General features: G+C 51.2%; 1 protein-coding gene across 1 annotated transcript in view; it reads left to right on the top strand.

Moving 5' to 3' along the window:
- The window catches only part of F5 (coagulation factor V), a 728,300-nt gene that overhangs the window by 389,923 nt on the left and 315,577 nt on the right, over positions 1-22,800 (top strand). The window contains exon 14 of the mRNA XM_069204171.1: positions 4,236-4,410. Coding sequence (XP_069060272.1) covers positions 4,236-4,410 — 175 coding nt within the window. The remainder of the gene's footprint in view (positions 1-4,235; positions 4,411-22,800) is intronic.

Genomic DNA, 22,800 nt, shown 5'->3' with positions numbered 1-22,800 from the left:
CTTCCCCTACCTAGACGACTGGCTGTTGAAGGCGCCTTCGCCCCTGACAGTTGTCTCCCACCTTCAGACTATGGCAAACCTCCTGCACTAGCTGAGGTTCACTATAAACGTGCCGAAGTCACACCTGACTCCTTCTCAGACGCTCCCTTTCATCAGAGCTGTTCTGGACACAGTGCAGTTTCGGGCTTATCCTCCTGAAAAGTGAGTCCAAGATATTGAGGCTATGATTCCCATCTTTCAGCCTTGGTCTTGGGTTTTGGTGAGACTTACTCTGAGGCTGCTGGGCCTCATGGCCTCCTGCATCCTGCTAGTAATACATGCCAGGTGGCATATGCGGGCTGTGCAGTGGAACCTGAAGTTCCAGTGGGCGCAGCATCAGGGAAATCTCTCCGACATGGTCCAGATCTCGGAGGGGACTGCGAAAGACCTGCAGTGGTGGCTTTCGAATCCCGATTGGGTCAACGGCAGTTCCCTTTCTCTTCCCCAACAAGATCTCTCAATAGTGACAGATGTGTCACTTCTGGGGTGGGGCTGCCACATGGGAGAGGCGGAGATCAGAGGCCTCTGGTCTCCGGCGGAGTCCGGACTCCACATAAATATGCTGGAGCTCCGGGCGATCAGGCTTGCGTTGAAAGCATTCCTTCCCTCTCTCAAAGGGAAAGTGGTGCAGGTGTTCACGGACAACACTACCGCCATGTGGTACTCTAACAAACAAGGCGGGGTAGGGTCCTGGACCCTTTGTCAGGAGGCACTACGCCTCTGGACATGGCTGGAACATCAGGGCATTACCCTGATGGTTCAACATCTGGTGGACTCTCTCAATGCCAGAGCAGACAAACTCAGCCACCGACGCAGTGTTGATCACGAATTGCATCTCCATCCGGAGGTGGTTCAAGGTCTCTTTCTCAAGTGGGGAGAGCCTTGGTTAGATCTGTTTGCCTCCACAGAGAACGCGCAATGTCAGCTATTTTGCTCGTTGGAGTTTCCAAGGCGGGCACTCGATCTGAGACACTTTTCGTCTCGAGTGGAGCTCCGGCCTCCTTTACGCCTTCCGGCCTATCCCTCTCCTGCCCAGAGTTCTCAAGAAAACCAAGTTCGACCGGGCCCATTTTATCTTGGTGGCTCCGGACTGGGCTCGAAGAGTGTGGTATCCAGAGCTACTAAGCCTGTCCATCGATCCTCCACTCAGACTGCCTCTTCGGGCGGATCTTCTGTTGCAGCAGCAGGGGACGGTCCTCCACCCAAACCTGTCCAACCTCCGCCTTCATGCTTGGAGATTGAACGGCAACAGTTGACGGCATTTGTCCTTCCACCCGAAGTCTGTAATGTTATCTTGGCAGCCAGGCGTCCGTCGACTAAAACTGTAAACACCTGTCGGAATATATTTGTGGCATGGTGTACCAACAAATCTGTTGACCCCCTTTCTGCCCCTCTTTCAGAGGTTCCTCTGTTCATTCTTTCTTAAGCCCAGCAGGGCTCTGCATTGGGCACCCTTAAAGGGTATTTGTCTACCATTTATGCCTATCTTAGGCTTCCTGATCAGCCCTCACTCTTTAAATCTCCTATTGTGAGTAGGTTCTTAAAAGGGCTCACCCACTTATTTCCTCACACTCCCTTCATCTTGCCTCAGTGGGATCTTAATCTTGTACTTACTTACTTGATGTGTACCCCCTTTGAGCCAATGCATAATTGTCCCTTGCGGCTCCTCACATTCAAAACTGTCTTTCTCATCGCTATCACCTGTGCTCGCAGGGTGAGTGAGCTTCAGGCCCTTTCCTCAAAGACTCCATACTTGTCTGTACACCCTGACAAAGTGGTGTTACACACTAGAGCTTCCTTCCTTCCTAAGGTGGTTGCACCATTTCATGTAGGCCAGTCCATCACTTTGCCTACCTTTTACGCACCCCCACATCCTTTCCATTAGGATGAGAGACTCCACCGTCTGGACCCAAAAAGAGCATTGGTGGTCTACCTCAATCATACTAAAGATTTTTGGGTGGACTATCAACTCTTTGTTGGCTATGTGGGTGCGAAGAAAGGGAAAAGCGGTGCAAAAGCATACCATCTCTCGATGGGTGCTTCTTTGCATCAAAATGTGCTACGCTTTGGCTAAAAAGCAACCTCCTGAAGGCTTGTGGACTCATTCTACCAGAGCAACTGCTGCGTCCACTGCGTTAGCACCCGGAGTTCCTGTCCTGGATATCTGTCAGGCAGCTACGTGGGCATCCCTGCACACGTTTGCTAAGCATTACTGCCTGTATAGTCAGGTCCGTCAAGACTGCTACTTTGGTCGTTCGGTCCTGCAGGACTTTCTAGTATAATCTTGGTTCGCAGCACACCACCGAGGATGGCATTGCTTCAGTAGCTAATCTAAGGCAAGGAATCTGCAACTAGAAGTCTCTATCAGATGTACAAGTTACTTAATCTTCGGTAACGAAATATCTGTTAGAGACATATTCTAGTTGCAGATTCCTTACCGTCCGCCCATCCTCCCCGCTTGCGAACTGATTTCTAGGGATAGGGATTCCCTCTTTCAAGTCCTTAGCTCTGGCGCACCAATCTCAGTGTTCTTAGCGGCTCTGTGCTCTGGCGATGAAATTCGTTAAAAGAAACTGACGTCACTGCGCAAGGGCGGCGTCTATGTACTACTCCAGATGTCATCACGGCGACCACAATGCCTGCGATGCCTCCGGAGTCGACCGACGCCACCTACCGACACGCAAGGGTATTGCTCGAAGAAAAATCTCCGGATCCAGTCTGACACCTGGGGGAAAATTCTAAGGTAAGGAAAATGCAACTAGAATTTGTCTCTACCAGATATTTTGTTACCAAAGGTAAGTAACTTGTACGTTAGTCGCATGTATATATTATTGTGTATAGCACCAGTGCACTTTTTGCTCATCTTGTCACTCTGCACTGTGCCGTCACCACATAGGAGCACCTTTTTACAATATTAGCTTTGTGATTTTGAGATTGATTTGTTAAAAATGAATAAATTACATTGACTGTGCAAGTAATCCTCATTTGTGAGAAGGGTTCCTTATAAAGCTATTGCCGCATGAGTCAAGGGATATACTTCCCCCTTGGGAACCAGTTGTGCCTTAAATTCACAGTATACCCAGGTCCCTGTGATATGGATTATCACTCTTTTTCCCAAAAATATTCTGGTGGTGTCATCACTGACACAGGCTGCATTATGCAATGCGCAGCCTGGTATCATGGTGCAGAGGTAGGAATTCATTGTCTAGCATAGGAATTGTACTGTACACCTACCCCTTCAGGAACAATTCCTATGTCTAGACAAACGCAGGAGGCTTGCACACATTGGATGTAGTCAATGCACTGAATGACACATACAATGCAATTATGTGTGTCTTTTTTATTTAACACATTTCTCCTTGTTTGTGCCTGCTTCAAATAGGCATGCAAAGCACAATCCGGCTATTTTAATAGACCTAGGAATCCTCATGCTAATACTGTATAGTTTCTAAATATATATTGGTCCTGATTCACACAGATTGTGCTGTGACTTAATCTTTTAGTACTCATGCCTAACTCCTGAATTCTGAAACAAGCCCCAAGTATGCATGCAATTCAGTAGTAGGTCAGACATACTCCAAACGTACATCACAGATAAACCTTTGTGAATCATGTCAATTGATTATTGTGTATTAACTGGTGGCCTAGGAGCTAGGAACATATGTCTTGAACTTGTATAAGTGTTTTGATAATTTTGTGTCCAAGATAACCCTTGTGGTATGCATATCTGTATTTCTGCTCAACCCTTGATGTGCCATTAAATTATTCCTGTGTTTGCAAATAAAAGTGAGAAATGATGACATCCCTGGGAGTGGTCCTGTGATTCCTTTCATTGAGATATAGATTATTTTTCTACAATGAACATGGCACTTGTAAATTCATCCTCATTGAATTCATCTTGTCAAATCACACGCTCTGAAATTCATATTTCAACAGCATGTGACTCTTTTATTGGAAAACAAGGCGAAAGAATGAAAGTTACAGTCATTTAACTTTACTGTTGTCAGTATACAGCGTTGCTGTTTAGTTCTACCTTGCTAGTGTGGCCTTTTCATTTAGCACATGTCCACAAATCACACTTTATCATTACCATGAAGTGGATTTCATACTCCTAGAAATCATTATTTGCATCCTTATAAACTCCATTTTAAATCATTACTGACCGACATTCTGTGTACTTATTTCTTATCTTATAGCTCTCTTACACATGAAAGAGGTAGAAGTGATCCAAACATCCGCCTATACAAAAAGGTGATTTTTCGGAGTTACACAGACAGTACTTTTAAAAAACCAGACACTCAAGGAGAATATGAGGAGCATCTGGGTATCCTTGGACCTGTCATCAGAGCAGAAGTTGATGATGTTATCCAGGTACATTACTTTTATATCTACGTGTTTAAAAACAGTAAGGCCTGACGTACAATATATTTCCATTTGCTAAAAAGCTGTTGTAGTTTGCACACTGAAGTTTTGCTATTACAATACTATTTTGTTAATCACCTTTGTAATATTCATGAGACAGACCACCATGTGCAGGATTTTCGAACGCAAAGGGGCTTTGTACATCAGACCTTTAGGTTCATCTTAAAGGTTATTTATATTAGCAAAAATACTGGACTAGATATCATATTGTATCAAAACATAGTTTTTGATTCAATGAACTGTTCTCAGAGTTCATAGCAAATCTCAAACATAAATAAAAAACACAACTTAGAGAAAAGCGTGAGCTGATCAGGTTAAAACCTATATTCTTCTAAGTATTTGAATATTGAGAGAATTATGTCCACAAACAAACTGTCCGCCTTTTTGCCATAATGGAGCTATTTCTTTCTATTCAGTAAACAGCCAGACACATCTGTCAAATAAGGGAGCACATCAACCTTTCAGTTTGCGACTCATTTGTTCTCATATAGTCTAGACTCCTGAGTGAGTCCTTTGTTATTGCTTGACATATTTGTCTTGCCTCATACTTTGTAATGAAATGCATAGAGAGGTCTTAAAAGATGCTGAGGGTGCACTAATGAGACGCCCTGCCCCTAATACCTCCCAAGCCTTGTGTCTGAGCCTTGTTCCCGTTTCCAGGCTGTATTCACAGTTCTTAGAGTTATGAGAGGTAAACCTTGGCCCTTGAGTGACATCATCACACCAGTGGCTCTCTCTTGCACTTCCATATCAGGGCTTTTATAATGAAAGCTCATCCATTTTGTTAGATAGCCAAGAATAAGCAACCGTGGCGACGGTGAACCGAAGACCGTAATTGGAGGTGAACAGAAACCCGCCATATAAAGATGCAAGAATCTGAATCCGTCAAAAAATCCATGCCACCAGTCACTGCCAGGAACTTGTCTGCGGAAATGCAGGACCTCCCACCCTGCCACCGCTGAGTACACAAACTCCCCGCCCTCCAAATAATGATCACCGCGGCAGTCAGTGAAAGCCGAAGGACCATTGGCGGTATAGACCGCCACGGCCAGTAAGTTGACCCAACAGTAAGAAATGCTGACATTGGCAAGTCTGAAACCCACACACCTGACACACATCCACAACACTATAAAACACTCACAGAGATACCCCACAATCCTTTGTAATGACATTAGGACAACTGATACAGAGAACCCCAAAAGCAGACACTGAACGCCACAATGCACGATACACACACCCAACCACACAAGAGCACCCTCACTTAGATCCACACAACACACACCATGGCACCCCCCAAACACCCACGCTTCACAGAAAGGGAGCTAAGGACCATGGTGGACGAGATACTGAAGGTCGAGCCTCAATTATTCGGGGCACAGGTCCAGCACACACCCATCGCCAGGAAGATGGAGCTATGGCAGACAGTAGTGAACAAGGCCACTGCAGTGGGACACTATCCACGCACGAGGGACGACATCCGCAAGAGATGGAACGACCAGCGCGGGAAGGTGAAGTCCATGGTATCCCGGCACAACATTGCAGTCCAGAAGACTGGGGGAGGACCTCCTCCAACACCACCCGACTACACTGACTGAGAGGAAAAGATACTGGCCATCCTGCACCCTGAGGGACTCACTGGACTCACTGGAGGAATGGACTCGGGTAAGTCGTCTACAATTACACCATATCCATCACAACTGTAATGCATGCACAACCCCACCCCTCTAACAGCCACCAGGACCACTACCCCACCCAGCCCACATTCACAACATCCAGTCACCCTCCATGCCCACAAAACCACTAACAGGCCCACAACCCTCCCCCTGTGCACAGCCACCTACCCCAGCAAGGAATAACAAAGGCACTACACCACCCACAATGCACCTCCACATTCTAAGCAAAATACAATGGCAACCTCACAAAGGCACCCTGCATGGCCCAAAAGAGGAAAAACCTGCACAAAACAGCCCAGGCCTGTGCACCCCACCCGATCATGCAATTGTAACAGACATGTCCATTTCCCCCAACAGGCACCACCACCCATGCCACCCTGACGGACAGGATAAGAAGTGGCAGTGCCCCACAGGGAGACAGAGGCACCACCCAGGACACTGGAGAGAGAACCCTGGACATTGATGAACACCCTGGCCCCTAACACAGTCCTGGACTGTCACTATCCAGCAGCCCCACCCAGGACACCACTGACACCCCTACCACCCAGCAAACAACATCAGCCCAGGGCAACTGTCCCAACACCTGTGTATCCAGGCCACAGACTGGTGAAACACATGGACAGAGGCCAAAGTCACCCCCTACCAACAGACAGGAAGACGATGGCCCCAGTACAAGTGGTACCACCAGACCTGTGCAGGGGACACAGGCACAGGGGGCTAGGCCCAGTGGGAGGGCATCAGTGGCCCAGGGGGGAGGCCACAGGATGGATGCTGCAGCCCAGGACGTGATCTCTGAGGTCCTGGGAGCATACCACCATACTCGGGACAGATTGGCCCAGATAGTTTTCACCCTGGAGCAGAGTCAAAGGATGCAGGTAGCACACCACCAAGAGACCATGGAGCAGTGGAAACTGCACAATGCCACCATGGCCACCATAGTAGGTGCGCTGCTGCATCTTGTCCCAACACAGCCTAAGGCACCCACAGACAAGGAAGCCCTATCTACAGGCCAAGATACAGACCGGGCAACAACATCAGCAGCACCAACTGGACTTGTGCCACCATCTCAGGACACACAGGAGACCTGCATCTCAAACCGTACAGGCCAACACCAGGCACCCAAACGGTCACTCAGGCACAGATATGGGACAGGAACACCAGCCAAGAGCAAGGCCCCCTCAAAGAAGTGACTCTGGCAAACCCTGTCCTCAACGTGTGCCACTGAACCTACGTCCACACCGTGTAAACACAACCCCAAAAACTGGAAATGATAGATGGACATGCCACTACTGCCAACAAATGCTGCGACCATGTAGCCATATTGGACAACCACCAGTAGCCTACTCCCATCACTGTTAACTGTACACTGTAATCCCTGCACCAAATAAAACACCAGTTCACCAATTACACCAGTCCCCTGTCATTATGTCAACACAAATGTAAATATGGGTGCATTGTCTTATAAATCATTTACAACTGCGTAGTTAGGGCCAAAATGCCTGCCCCCTGTAATCCAGAAATGTTGTTGTGAAAGTGACCTCATATCGCTAGCGGTTGACGTAATAGCGTAAGGCGGTATTTACCGCTGTGTGCCAATTAATTGGTTAACATGGTTGTCAATGGGGATTATTAGCATATCATAATCGCCGCCAGCGGTGACGGTGCACACCGCCGCAGTGCGTACACTAACTCGTCACCCCAAATTCACTTGACTCCAAGATCTCGTGCATGCAGGTACTCCACTGAGTGTGCTGCTGTGTCCTGCTTCTGGTCATGGAAATGGCCCGTGTGGCAGGGGAAAGGGCCCCGGCCTTTACCAACGTGGAATTGGAGAAGCTCGTGGATGGGGTCCTGCCCCTCTACGCCAAGCTCTACGGTCGACCAGAGGTTCAGGAGAGTAGGAGGATTGGGGGGCACGGTTGTGTGTAATGGTGGTAGATGGCTGTAAACATGTGTGCATGTTTGACACTGTATAGCCCAGGGTCCCTGACATGCTGTGTGTGTGTGTGCTGTTATGCTGTTATAAATGTCGGTCCCATAGTGGAAGTATAGCTAGCTGTATGCAATGGCCATTGTCTAACCCCTGTGTTCCTTTTTCTGTGTGTCCCATATAGATCAGCGCCCATCAGAAGAGGGGACTATGGCAGGCCATCGCCAGGGAGGTGTGGACCCTGGGGGTCTACAACTGGCAGAGCACCCATTGCAGGAAGCAGTGGGAGGACCTTCGGCGCTGGGCGAGGAAGATCTGCAAGGCCCAGATGGGGAAGTCTTCCCAACGAGGAAGGGGTGCCCATCGGGCACTTACCCCCCTTATGTGGCGCATTCTGGCGGTGGCGTACCCGGACCTGGATGGGCGCTTGAAGGCTGCACAGCAGTCACAAGGGGGTGAGTACAGAAACCATAGTATGGCTCCTTGATGGATGTGTGAGTGTGCCATGGTATGTATGCTGTCTAGTGGCAGGGACTCTGACTGATGTCCATTTACATAATAGCCCCTGTGGGGTGTAGGGTTGTATGGGTCAGGTCTGCAGTACTTAAGGCCCTTCAGTGCTGTGGGGGATGGCTGTAGAGCAGGGAGGTGGCCACTAGTCAGGTACATAGGCATGTGTATAGCGGCAGGTGCTGCATGGTCTAAGAGTTGCAGGGTGGGTGTATGTGTGAAGCTCTTCTGTACCTCCATTCAGCTATTTACAATTGTCTCTCCAGTTTTGTCTCCCCATCCCTGTTCTCTTGTGTTGTCTGTGTACATCAGCATCATCTGGCGAGGGAGCTGAGGCACCGGCGAGTGGAGATGCAGAGGCCCACGGGTCCACGGAGGCAGAGTCGTCCGACCCAAAGGGACCAGTGGGTTGGAGGGCAAGGGGAGTACCACGGGGGAGGCAACTACCATTGGAGGTAGTGACTCTGATACCTCCTCCGATGGGAGCTCCCTGGCGGTGGCGGACCCTAGTGGGCCCACCCATTCTGTGTCATCTTCCTCTACACCCCCATACTATCACCGCCCACCCATTTGCTCCTCACCGAGTTGCCCGTACCCGCTCACCCAGAACGGTGGGTCTCTCCTTCGCCCCAGGCACCTCCTCCCCTGCCCCAGTCAGCCCTGCTGCCCTCACCGAGGAGGCTATTGACTTCCTGAGGACCATCTCTGTAGGGCAGACAACCATTGTCAATGCCATCCAGGGGCTAGCATCAGAGGTGCAGCAGACCAATGCCTATCCGGATGGCATTCACGGTGCCGCGTCTGGCCTACAGAGATCTTTTCAGGCTCTGGCCTTCTCTTTGACAACAGCCAGTGTCCCTGGTCATTCCGTTCCCCGCTCCAACCACCTCGCCCTCTTCCAGCACCCCACTCCCTTCACCTGTCCAAAGCACACATTCAGACACGCAGGCACACACCTCAACACACAAGAAGCACCCTTCAAAACACAAGCACCACACCTCCCACCACAGGCGTACAAACAGCCAACATACACAGGCACACACACCAACATCCACTTCCCCCAGTGTGTCCGCATCTTATGCCTCCCTGTCTGTCCCCTCTACATGCACACCCACGGGCACTACACCCTCATTCAATGTTGCTGACCCTATTCTTGCAGTCACCAAAAAATCTGACATCCATTCATGCACCCCAGACACCACACCTGCACTCACCACAACGACTTTAGTTGACACATGCAGCACACTCACCAAACTTGCAGACACACAGACAACATACATTTACACTGCCAGCCTGTCTTGTCCCACTGTGTCCACCCACCCTCCCAAGACATTCAAACGCACCAATACACCCACCCATCACACATCCACCACACCTCAGCAAACTGTCCTGTCACCTGCATCCACGTCACGCACACCTACACCTGTCACGACCACTCCTTCTACCTCCACTCCCACGCCTTCCTCCAGGTCCACCCCAATTGCACCTAAAAAACTTTTCCTATCCCATGTTGTCCTATTCGAACCCACTGGCCCACCCCGTCTCGTCCCTAGACGTACCCACCTCCTTGTCCTGTCCACTCCTTCCACATCACAGCCCGCCCCTGTCTGTCCTTTCCATTCCCGTGCTACCTCCCCTGTGAGCAAGAGACCCTGTGCTGGCCCTGGAACATCTGCCGCACCCAAGGCCAAGTCCGCTCCACCTGCCTCAATGTCCAGACCCAAACCTTCCAAACGTCAGGACAAGCCTCCCCCTCCCAGTTGTAAGTCCCCACCCTCAGCACCCCTGCCACTTTCCATGAGGTGCCTGGATGCCCCATTGTTGCCCCTATGAGGTGGAGTACCTTTGCACTTGTGGGAGTCAAGTTGGGGCCACTTTGGCCCATCGGACTACATACTCTGGACTGGCCATTGGCCTTATGTTGCACTTATGTTGCTCATTGAGCTTAAGTAAAAATCATGTGTGGCCAGTGTTGTTTATGGCACACTCAGGATCTGTGGTTCATTGTTTTTTTGTTTGGGGTTGTTGGGCACATGTGTGTACTTTGGGCAGCTTGGATTTGCCTTGTGTCAGGTTTGTGGGGTGTATGGCTTGTGCTGTTGTGAGGGGTTGTGGGTGCGTCGCAGGGTGGGTGGAGTGGGTGGGTATGTACTTGCGGTACTTACCGTCCTCGTCTTCATCTGTGGTCTCGGTCGTGGAGGTATATGGCAAGGAGCAGGGCTGGCATGATCTGCAACTCTCTATCCATGTCTGCTTCGGCGTGTTGTGTGTGCCTCCGGTGAGTGTTTCCTTTTATTTGGTTAGTTTCCACCTGGCTCTGCATGGCGGTGCTTCCCGCCCCGGAACTGACTGCGGTCTAGTGCTTCATTATTTGATGGGCAGGTAGGGCCTTTCCATCGGCCTGTGGGCGGGCTCTGCCATCGTTGTCGGCACTCCTCTGCTGGCGGTGAGTGGTTTTCTGGCTGCCTGTTTTTCAGGTGGTTCATAATTTGGCGGTCCAGACCGCAGGACTGTTGGCGGTTGTTACCGCCACCACCGCTGGTGCGGTGTTTACCGCCATGTTCATAATGAGGGCCTTAGTGAGGGAACAGATAAAAATGCTTAAAATGTGACTTTCAGAAAACCTGTGGTCCTTAGCAATAAAATTGCCTGTTCCTCCTCAGATGTGACCTTATGAAGGATGGGGTACTCATATGCCTACAAAAGTCACTAGGTCTTTGGATACTGGCATCAGATTTTAAACTGACTCTGTTTAATCTAAGTCCTTGTGAAAATGAGCTTGTGGAAAGCCAAGAGTTCAGAGTTCACTCTAAACTAGTAGTGGGGAGGGACCTATACCTATCTCAGTCCTAGTTAGCCTCCCTTGTTTACCCAGTAAGGCTTTCTATTTATTTTGTGCTTGGATGGATAGTGACCACAGCAGAAATTTCCAATTGACCAATCTAACAATGTGGACAGTCATGGTAGACCAGTAAAATTAAAAGTGAAGACAGTGTCTGTAAACTCAAAAAAAGGGAGTGAGTGGCTGGGTGGCAATTAGCACCCGCTAGACCCTTGTGAAAGAAAATAAAATGAAAAAATGTTGAAAACTACGATGGGGGCACAGCAGAGAGCTTGATGGGGAACATCAGGAAGCAAGAGCAGGAGACAGGAGCGAAAAGAGAACATGCAGGGGAAGGGGCACAGGGACAAGCAGAGGAGAGAGCAAAGAAACAGGCAGTGCTATAGAATGCTGAATGCAAAATTTCAAAAAGAGTGGCATCAAGTCATCTGTGAAAGGATACAGCTCATGCAAATCGGAACACTAGTCAACTGAACTGCCTCTGGGCATGACAAACACAAGAAGGGTAGATCACAGGTAGAAATCAAAGCATGCCAATAAAGCCATGCAGTCATGAGCAGGAAGTTCACTCAAAGCCCATTCTAAGCATATATTATGCATTGGAAACAACAGGTCTGCTAATAGATCGTTAGAGCTGTCTTTAAATGAGACTAAAAAGGACAAATACCACTCCCACTAACAGTTGTGTACTGAGGAACAATGTGCGCTCAAATGGTGGATTGTGAAACATATACTTGATCATTGATGATCAATTTGATTATTCATTTACTTCCATAGCCTAGATTCACATTCATTATTACCAGATTCTTCCTTTCCTAATTCTATGTTGTTACCCCATTCAGTGCCTAGTCTGCACTGCATTGACCAGGGTTGGAGGGATTACTCTTAAACATTTCCTCACATCCTCCACTTCAGCACACAGAGACGTACGTTTATGAGACAATAAAAAAAAAAAAACCTTTATCGATTTCAGTTTAATTAACAATGCACCTTCAATAAAACAACTGTCACAATATACAGTGTGCAGGCAAGGGAACAATCCTGTCCTGAAAACAACAGTTACAATCACACAGGTTGCTCATCCAGCCTCAGGGCAGCAGAACTCTCCATGCTGATCTCGGCCACTGGCTCCCCCCTCCTTCGCGTCACAGACAGTCCAGTAGACAGAACTGTTGGGTAAGGGTACCCTGCAACAATGTGGTTTGTGTGAGTTTGTCCACTACCTGGACCGAAAGTCTTGCATGCAAGTGCACCTCCAGGCCATATGCAGGAAGTCAGCTACATGTCCGACCAAGTACAAGAAATCTGATAAAGTGTCACTGGCTTCATATAGGTGCGATGGAGGAAATTATAGTGGATCAGCTTAAACAGAGCACTGCTGAATAAGTGTTGGTAAGGGACCAGACGAAAGTTTAGTCAGAGGCCTCAAAGATAATGCCCAGATTGGTCTCCCAGGTTTCCCAAACACATAAGGGACAACTCACAACATTCTCCATCATCGCTCTGCATAGCATGGATAACAATTGCCACCCTGTCTGGCAGGATAAGAAGTTCCCCGCAGTGCCGCAGTGAAAGTAGTCCAGTTCTGCCAGGCCAGCTTAATGTAAGAAATGTCACGGCCCCAGTGCAAATACATCCTGTGCATCCTCAAATGAGATGAAGTGCTCGCAAGTCCCCCAGCAACTCACAGCATCCCTCTATGCCTGAAAAGACGTTTTCCTCCATTCGTTGAATTGGCATGAGAATCCACATTGGTAGCTCCTGGTGGAAAGGAGCCTGCCTGAGAACAATTGTCACAAACCTCTGCCGGGCATGAGTTGTCTGTTTGACGATGAATGGCAAGGCATTTGGCACACTGGAACCCTCCGTTAACAGAGCCGGGAGCTCAGTACCATCAACCATGCCGAATAGCAAACGCTTCTCCCAGTTATCACCATCCTCCAGCCAGCAGGCAGCATGCTACAGAGAAACATAGTACTAGAACTCTATCCGCAGCCCCTCTAAGAGTCCTTCCTCACAGCTCCATATTAGGGTGGCCCAGGACCACCCTTCTGCATTTTCCAGCCCAGATTAATGAGGTGAGAATGGATTCCAGTTGCCTGAACGCTCGAGGGCAGCGTACACAGCGAGTTTTGAAAAGTGTACAAGCAGGTCAGTAGAAGCACCATTTTAGATACTGCTGTTCTGCCTATGAGTGACAGTGGCAATGTGTTCCAGAATGTGGTTTATGAGATAAAATTATTCCAGAAACACTAGTTCTTAACTCAAGTATCAATTACAAACACTGTGCTGGCACGCCCGGTCCTTAATAAGTACACTTATAAGGGGACGCGTGTAGGTCGATGAACCTTTTGATTCGCACGGAGTATCCTAGCTACGGTGTAACTAATGTGCATCAATAATCATTACACAAACTAATAACCAGTAAGCAAACATTGATCAGTTGCTAGTAATATCAACATTCATGAATAACCACAACTCAATGTGACGGTCATTACAACATTGGCCGTAAAAGCCGTGCACCGCCGTGCAGAACACCGCCACACACAGCCGCGGAAAACCGCCACAGCTATTATGACCCACAGCACGGAATCCGCCAAAATTCAGACACCCACACAATTCCGCCACACCAAAGGTCAATGATAAACTGGCGAAAACAAAACCTCCACCATCACGCCAACAGAAATACGCCCACACTATCACGACACACGAATCCACGCAGCGGTCTTTCAACCGCGGTATTCCATTGGCGGTACACACTGCTGCGCTCAAAATACATACACATATACAAAACACAGCCACATTGGAGAATTGGAAATACACACACCTGATACACATACACACACCACTCCCACACACCCAATACAATATAAAACACACACCCACATCACCCACAAACCCTTACGGCAACAAATCACGAACGAAGGCCAGAGAGAGACACCACCATCAACAATACAAGCATCCACAGGCACACAACACCATCACCCACATAACTTCCACGCACCGCACACTACACACCACTACATATCAGCACACTTATCACCCCCACCTCCTCCTCCACAACTAACAACATGGGAGGAGCAGGTCTTGGTGATTCTGCATCCTGAGGGCCTCGCAGGAGTAGGTGGAGGAATGGACTCTGGTAAGTCAAATCTTAACTATTACATCCCCCACCCTACCTGCATGCCAGCACATACCCCCACCCTCACCCCCATCACTCTATCACTCTAACTCCTCACAAATGTCCCAACATTACAAACCACACATCCTAACCCCAAGCCCTGCATGCAACAACAATCACTAAAGCATGCCCACTGCACATACCCATACACCCCCCTAAACCATCATCACACAATGTCCAACACAGGAATGCAAGCACTGGGGTACACGGTCACCCACCCATTGCACACCATGCCACACACAGTTGTAATAAACATCCTTTTATACCCCTGCAGGACCCCTACACAACGTCACCAGACAGGAGGGTCCACACATGTCCACACCACCAACAGAAGAGGCCCACAGTGATGACAACAGCTCTGTCCAACTGGATCTAGATGACCAGCCCGGCCCATCGGGGACCTTGGGACAGTCGGTTCCCTACACCCAGTCACAGGCCACCACAGAGCTTCCCCCCTCTGGAAACACCAGCACAGCACCCAGCCAGCGGGCCCATACCTCCGTCCCCAGGACACGTCAGTCAGCAGTGTGTCCACCACTACAGGGAATCCAGGCTAACCCACCACACCAACAACAACAGGGACCTGGGGACAGTGGTAGTGGGCACACGGTCCAGGGGACGGAGGCCCAGGAACACATGGGAACTGGGAGGGCTGCTGTGCGACAGGGGGCGGACAGGCCCAGGGAACCCACTCTCCACGAGGCCCTCTCCTCCATCATGGGAGCCTACCACCACTCCCAGGAGACGATGGCAACAGTACTGGCCAAGTTTCAGGAGACCCAGCGCCTGCAGAAGGAAACAGTATATGGGCTTCAGGGAGGAACTCAGAACTATCAATTCCACCCTGGCCACCATCGTAGGGGTGCTGAAGGAAGTACTCAACATCAGGAGGGACACTGTGGCACTACAAGGGGCCCCTGACACTAGCCTGGACGATGTACTGCCCACCACCTCCGCCGGCGCTAGTGGACAGGAGGCACCACCACACCAGCACCCCACCCCCTGCAGAGGGAGAACCACCTCGCAAACGGTCCCTGAGATCTAGGAACAAGACAGAGAACGATGCCAAGACCCCCGCCAAGAAATGAGACCACCCTGATTGTCATCCTACTGTCCCACTTTGTCACCCTGTCCATCCTTAAACTGCCCCAGCTCCACTTCCTATGCCCTTTTGGGCAATGCACCTGTGAGACTAATAGACTGGACTCTGCCATGGACATTCCTCCACCATCACCCCTCACCATTTTGCTACCCCCTACAATTTTGAGCACTAAAATAAACACCCTTAAAGCACAAAACAATCTGGAGTCAGTCTGTGATTTCGGAATACTGTATTAGCAATTACTGTGGCTAAAAGCTCTTTCATTTGTAATGTCAACATACGCTATGTTACACAGCTCTAGTCCATGAGCAATCAAAGCAGATGTCACACTTTGGGACTCAGATCTGTGAAATTGTAAGGGAAAGTGACAACTCAGTGACCATACACTGGGTGAAAACGACAGAGAGTAGAGAGACAGTAGTGTTTAAGTACATGTAGTAGGCAAGTTTGTATTCTTACCTGTGTTTCACTGGAAATATTGCTGGATCACTGAGTCCCTGTTGTCCATGTCTTCTTCCTCTGCTTCCTCGTCTTCACTGTCCACAGGCTCCACAGCTGCAACAACACCGCCATCTGGACCATCCTCCTGCAGAAAAGGCACCTGTCGTCGCAAAGCCAAGTTATGAAGCATACAGCAGGCCACGATGATCTGGCACACCTTTTTTGGTGAGTAGAATAGGGATCCACCTGTCATATGGAGGCACCTGAACCTGGCCTTCAGGAGGCCGAAGGTCCGCTCGATCACCCTCCTAGTTCGCCCATGGGCCTCATTGTAGCGTTCCTCTGCCCTTGTCCTGGGATTCCACACTGGGGTCAGTAGCCATGACAGGTTGGGGTAACCAGAGTCACCTGCAAATGGCGAGGGACAACTGTTAGACACACACTAACCTGTAGGGATAACCCCAGACCCAGACAACCATTCCCACTGACTAGCTTCCAGATGCTCACCTAATAGCCACACACAGAGCCTCTGGAGTTGACCCATCACATAAGGGATGCTGTAGGCGTCATGCACTGAGCCAGGGAACATGGCATTCACATGGGAGATGTACTGGTCTGCCAAACATACCATCTGTACATTCATAGAATGATAACTCTTCCTGTTTCTGTACACCTGTTCACACCTGTGGGGGGGGGGACCAAAGCCACATGTGTCCCATCAATGGCACCTATGATGTTGGGGATGTGTCCCAGGGCATAGAAATCACCTTTCACCGTATGCAAATCCTCCACCTGAGGGAAAACGATGTAGCTCCGCATGTGTTTCAGCAGGGCAGACAACATCGTGGACAACACTTTGGAAAACATAGGCTGGGACATCCCTGATGCGATGGCCACTGTAGTTTGAAATGACCCACTTGCAAGGAAATGGAGCACTGACAGCACCTGCACTTGAGGGGGGATTCCTGTGGGATGGCGGATAGCTGACATCAGGTCTGGCTCCAACTGGGTACACAGTTCCTGGATTGTGGTACGGTCAAGCATGTATGTGATTATCACATGTCTTTCCTCCATTGTCGACAGGTCCACCAACGGTCTGTACACCGGAGGATGTTGCCATCTCCTCACATGTCCCAGCGGACGGTGCCTATGAAGGACAACAGCGAGCACAGAGTCAAACAACTCAGAGGTACGTACCCACAGCTTACACAGAACACCATTCATAATCTAAAAAGTGGGCTGTATGTGTGTTGAGTCTAGGCCTAGGTATGTGTGACGCAGTAGAAAATGAAGCCATGTGGGCCCCTGAAATGGCGGCTGCCTGATCTGTAAAGTGGGACAATGGGATGTGAGGTAACTGCGCTGGCGTTGTACACCGTCGCGGTAGGCGGTCGAAGACCGCGGCGCAATGCTGCATTGGTTAACATAGGACCCTATGGGTCCCAGGAGCCAATGACGATGTACGCCGGCGGTGACGGTACGCACCGCCGCGGACGTGACTGCCATTTTCTATCTGTTCAATCACTCGATACCTGATCTTCGACAGGAGAGGACCTACACTGCAAGTGCTGCTGTGACCTCGGTCTGGAAGAGACAATGGCTCTAGTGTCTGGGGAAAGGGCCCCTGCCTTCACATCGGAGGAGTTGGAGAAACTCGTGGATGGGGTCCTCCCCCAGTACAGGCTACTCTACGGTCGTCCAGACAAACAGGTAAGTACCCTGGGAGCATGCTGTATGGGCTATGCCTGTGTGGAGAGGGGTGGATGTAAGAAGGAAGGGGGGAGAATGCGGCATGCATGAAACAACAGTGAGTGCATGTGCCACATGGCAAGGATAGGGATGGGGGCCAATCACTTTGACAGTGCAGTTGGTAATAACTTTCTCTTCCCCTTGTACAATTCATGTAGGTCAGCGCCCACCAGAAAAAAGATATTTGGCGTGCCGTCGCCAAGGACGTCCGGACCGTGGGGGTCTACCACAGACAGAGCACCCACTGCCGGAAAAGATGGGAGGACATTCGCCGCTGGAGCAAGAAGGCGACGGAGGCTCAGCTGGGGATGGCCTCCCAACGTGGGAGGGGTGCCCGTCGCACCATGACCCCCCTGATGTTCAGGATCCTGGCGGTGGCGTATCCGGAGTTGGATGGGCGCTTGAGGGCATCACAGCAGACACAAGGGGGTGAGTACACTCTCATTCTGCTGATTTTGCGTGCAGTGGATGTCTCTGGGTGGGGGAGGTGGGCTGTGGGTTTCCCTAGGCCAGGGCGAGTTCCATAGGCAAGGTCCCTCCGTAAGGCAGGCCATGTGGCACCCCACCGCACCTCTGTAGAGTGCCAAGTACACCTAGTCATGCCCCTGTGTCATCCATGTGTGCAGATGTCGTCCATAGCCTATTAGGCCATTTCCCAGGAATTGCACAGTGGAGCCCAAGAGCGCGGCGTAGTGCAGGGGGCTTGTGTGTCTGTGGTGTCGGCCAACTATAGCTGTAATGCATGCACTGAACATGTCTTTCTTCTTTCGCCCCCCCCTTTTTGTGGTCTCCCTGTTCTTGTGTGCATTAGCATCATCAGGCGGAGGAGCAGTGGCACCGGAGCACGAGGGGGCTGCATCCCACATGGCCATGGAGGGCCACACTACGGAATCGGACTCCACCAGTGGGACGGAGGGCGAGGGGAGCTCCACTGCGGGGACAGGAGCTGAGACCAGTGACACGGACTCGTCCTCTGATGGGAGCTCCCTTGTGGTGGCGGCAACATCTGTGCTGCCCCCATCTACAGATACAGCCGCCACCCCCCCTTCCAGCACCGCCCTCCCAGCAGCCCCTCAGCCTTTGCCCCGTGCCCGCTCACCCGGGAGGGTGGGCATCACCTTCGCCCCAGGCACCTCAGGCCCTGCCCCAGTCACCCCTGCTGCCCTCAGTGAGGAGGCCATTGACCTCCTCAGGTCCCTCACTATTGGGCAGTCCACCATTTTGAATGCCATCCAGGGTGTAGAAAGGCAGTTGCAACAAACCAATGCATTCCTGGAGGGCACTCATTCTGGTCAGACGGCCCTTCAGCGAGCTTTTCAGACTCTGGCCTCAGCACTGATGGCAGCCATTGTCCCTGTGTCTAGCCTCCCCCCTCCAACTTCCTCCACCCAGACCCAATCCCCTCGACCCCAGCCTATCACAAGCACACCTACAGACCAGCATGAAACACACGTCAACACACAAGGGAAGCTCAGGCAAACATAAGCACCACACATCCCACAGGCACTCACGCAAGCATCACACACATGCAGACACACGAACATCCACTGCCTCCACTGTGTCCCCCTCCTCCTCGTCTCCCTCCTCCCTCCCAGTCTCGTCTACACTCACACCTGCATGCACTACCTCTACAGCCACTACTACCAGCACACCCACTACCACACCCCGCTTACGTGCAGTCACCAACCCCACTACCATTCACACGTCCCCTGTTTCCTCTCCCAGTGTGACTGTGACACCCCCTCCCAAGATACACAAATGCAGGCACACACCCACCCAACAGCCATCCACCTCACGACAGCCTCCAGCCGATGCACCTTCACCCAAAGTCAGCAAACGAACACCTCCTACAACCACAACCTCTTCCTCCACTCCCAAACCCCCTCCAGCTACCCGTCCCAGTGTTTTACTGACCAACCTTGACCTCTTTCCCACACCTCCCCCACCCCGTCCGTCTCCTGGGTCCCGAACTAGCACCCCAGCCACATCTCCAGGACCAGTGGTGCCTGTAGTCACCGGAATCTGGAGTGCACCGGCCACCAGGGCAGCCAGTGTGGCACGGAGTCACAGCACAGACAGTCCCCCACCTGTGAAGCATCAGAAGTTGGCCAGTGCCTGGCGGGAGAGGGGGAAGACTCCAGCCACCAATGCGGCTCCCAGGGGTACAGGTGGGAGTGTGGAGTCAGCTGCGACACCTTCCAAGGTGGGGAAGGGGCACAAGAAACTCAGCAAGTCTGGGAAGAGCAGCACGGCGGAGAAGACCGCCATCATCCCTGCTGCCCAGGAGGCCACCGCCACCAGCCCAGCTGCCCAGGAGGCCACCGCCAGCACCAGCACCAGCCCAGCTGCCCAGGAGGCCACCATCACCAGCCCTGCTGCCCAGGAGGCCACCGCCACCAGCCCAGCTGCCCAGGAGGCCACCGCCACCAGCCCAGCTGCCCAGGAGGCCACCGCCAGCACAAGCCCAGCTGCCCAGCTGCCCAGGAGGCCACCACCACCAGCCCTGCTGCCCAGGAGGCCACCAGCCCAGCTGCCCAGGAGGCCACCGCCAGCACAGCTGCCCAGGAGGCCACCGCCACCAGCCCTGCTGCCCAGGAGGCCACCGCCACCAGCCCTGCTGCCCAGGAGGCCACTACCTCTGTCCTTAGCAGGATGAAGCACTCTGGGCACCATGCCCCCTCCAGAACCAGTGGAGAAAGGCATCCACTATCTCTGTCCTTGGCAGGATGAAGCACTCTGGGCACAAAGCCCCCTCCAGAACCAGTGGAAAGATCCATCCACTACCTCTGTCCTTAGCAGGATGAAGCACTCTGGGCACCAAGCCCCCTCCAGAACGAGTGGAGAGATCCCTCCACTACTTCTGTCCTTAGCAGGATGAAGCACTCTGGGCACCAAGCCCCCTCCAGAACCAGTGGAGAGATCCATCCACTACCTCTGTCCTTAGCAGGATGAAGCACTCTGGGCACCATGCCCCCTCCAGAACCAGTGGAGAGATCCATCCACTACCTCTGTCCTTAGCAGGATGAAGCACTCTGGGCACCATGCCCCCTCCAGAACCAGTAGAGACTGTTATCCACTTGAGAGACTGTGGCTTTGCACTCCCCAGGATGGAACAGTGGGCAACCCAGCCACTGTAGAGACTTGAGAGACTGTGGCTTTGCACTCCCCAGGATAGGGAAGTGGGCAACCCACCCACTGTAGAGACTTGAGAGACTGTGGCTTTGCACTCCCCAGGATGGAACAGTGGGCAACCCACCCACTGTATAGACTTGAGAGACTGTGGCTTTGCACTCCCCAGGATATGGCAGTGGGCAACCCACCCACTGTAGAGACTTGAGAGACTGTGGCTTTGCACTCCCCAGGATGGAACACTGGGCATGTGGCCCTCTCGTGGATTTGGCGTTGTGCACTCAACCGGCTGAGGTGGCCCCCTTTCCCTCCCCCTGAGGTGCCTGTTTTGTTGCTCTCTGATGCCCCTGCAGTGTTCTCTCTGTCATGGTCGGTGATTTTGTGTGGGCCTCGCCCATACCTTGTGGGCCCAGTGTTCCACGGACTTAATTGGAGCACTACCTGGACTACTATGCTTGGTATATATTTTGTACATGGTGTATATATATGTTCGGTGGCATGTGTAGCTGCAGATACACATGCTGTGCATTATCCTGCCATCTAGTGTTGGGCTCGGAGTGTTACAAGTTGTTTTTCTTCGAAGAAGTCTTTTCGAGTCACGAGACCTAGGGACTCCTCCCTTTCGGCTCCATTGCGCATGGGCGTCGACTCCATCTTAGATTGTTTTCTTTCCGCCATCGGGTTCGAACGTGTTCCTCTTCGCTCCGTATTTCGAATTGGGAAAGTTAGCTAAATATCGAAAAATCGACTGTATTGTTCTTGTTCGGTACCAGGTTAGTGTTATTGTTTCGGTACCGACAGCAGAAGCGCTCCGGCGGCCCTTTGGGGCTTCCGTTCTTCAGCGGGGCCTGGTCGTCCTGACCACATCCATCGTCGAAGACTAATGGACTGGACCCCCTTCCGCTTCTGTCCGGAGTGCCACTTGAAGTATCCCTATACAGACCAACACCTGGTCTGTAATCTGTGTTTGTCACCAGAACACAGGGAGGATACTTGTGAGGCTTGTCAAGCGTTTCGATCTAAAAAGACCCTACGTGATCGACAAGCGAGAGGACTGCAAATGGCGTCGACACCGAGAGAACAACTCGACGTTGGAGAGGAGGAAAGAATTTCCATCCAGGGGACGGACTCTGATGAATCCGAAAGGGAGCGACACTCGACGGTGCAGCGAACAGTGAGTAGAATTGCCCTGTCCAAAACTCATACCAAGTTCATTAAGGCCAAGGGGACGCCACCGCCAGCAGGCCATGGCTTAACCCATCAAAAAGAAGGTGACCAAACATCGGCACTGAAAAAAAGCCAGAGATTTGCCGAAGACTTCCAACTCCGTCGAGATTCTGGCACCGAACGATCTCGACACTGAGAGTTCGACTCACCCAAGGTGAGAAAAATATTGTTGGAACCGAAAAAGACATTTTCGGAAACATCGGTACCGAAAAAAGTGGCTTCGGAGCTGAAAAGAAGCTCTTACACAGAAGAGCAAGGACTTTCCAGCCAAATGCATGAAAGACACAGGTTTGAGCAGGAAGTAAGTATGGATGAACCATAAACAAAGGAGGTTGCATATCCAGAAAGAGACTGGGAAAATACAAACTCTTCCTCCAATTAAGACCAAAATAAAACTGGCATTTCAGGAGACAGAAATGCAGCCGAAGGCGAAGGTGGCCAGAGAAAAATCCCCACCACCAAGGTTTTCACCACAACTTCCCCACTACACTCACCACAACTGTCTCCAGTGGGAACACCTCCAATGCAGTCACCTACACATACAGAGATGACACA

This window comes from Pleurodeles waltl, chromosome 8 (assembly GCF_031143425.1).
Source record: "Pleurodeles waltl isolate 20211129_DDA chromosome 8, aPleWal1.hap1.20221129, whole genome shotgun sequence".
Classification (NCBI taxonomy): Eukaryota; Metazoa; Chordata; class Amphibia; order Caudata; family Salamandridae; genus Pleurodeles; species Pleurodeles waltl.
The sequence above is the reverse complement of the archived record's forward strand: the minus strand, read 5'-3'. Positions and strand labels throughout refer to the sequence as shown.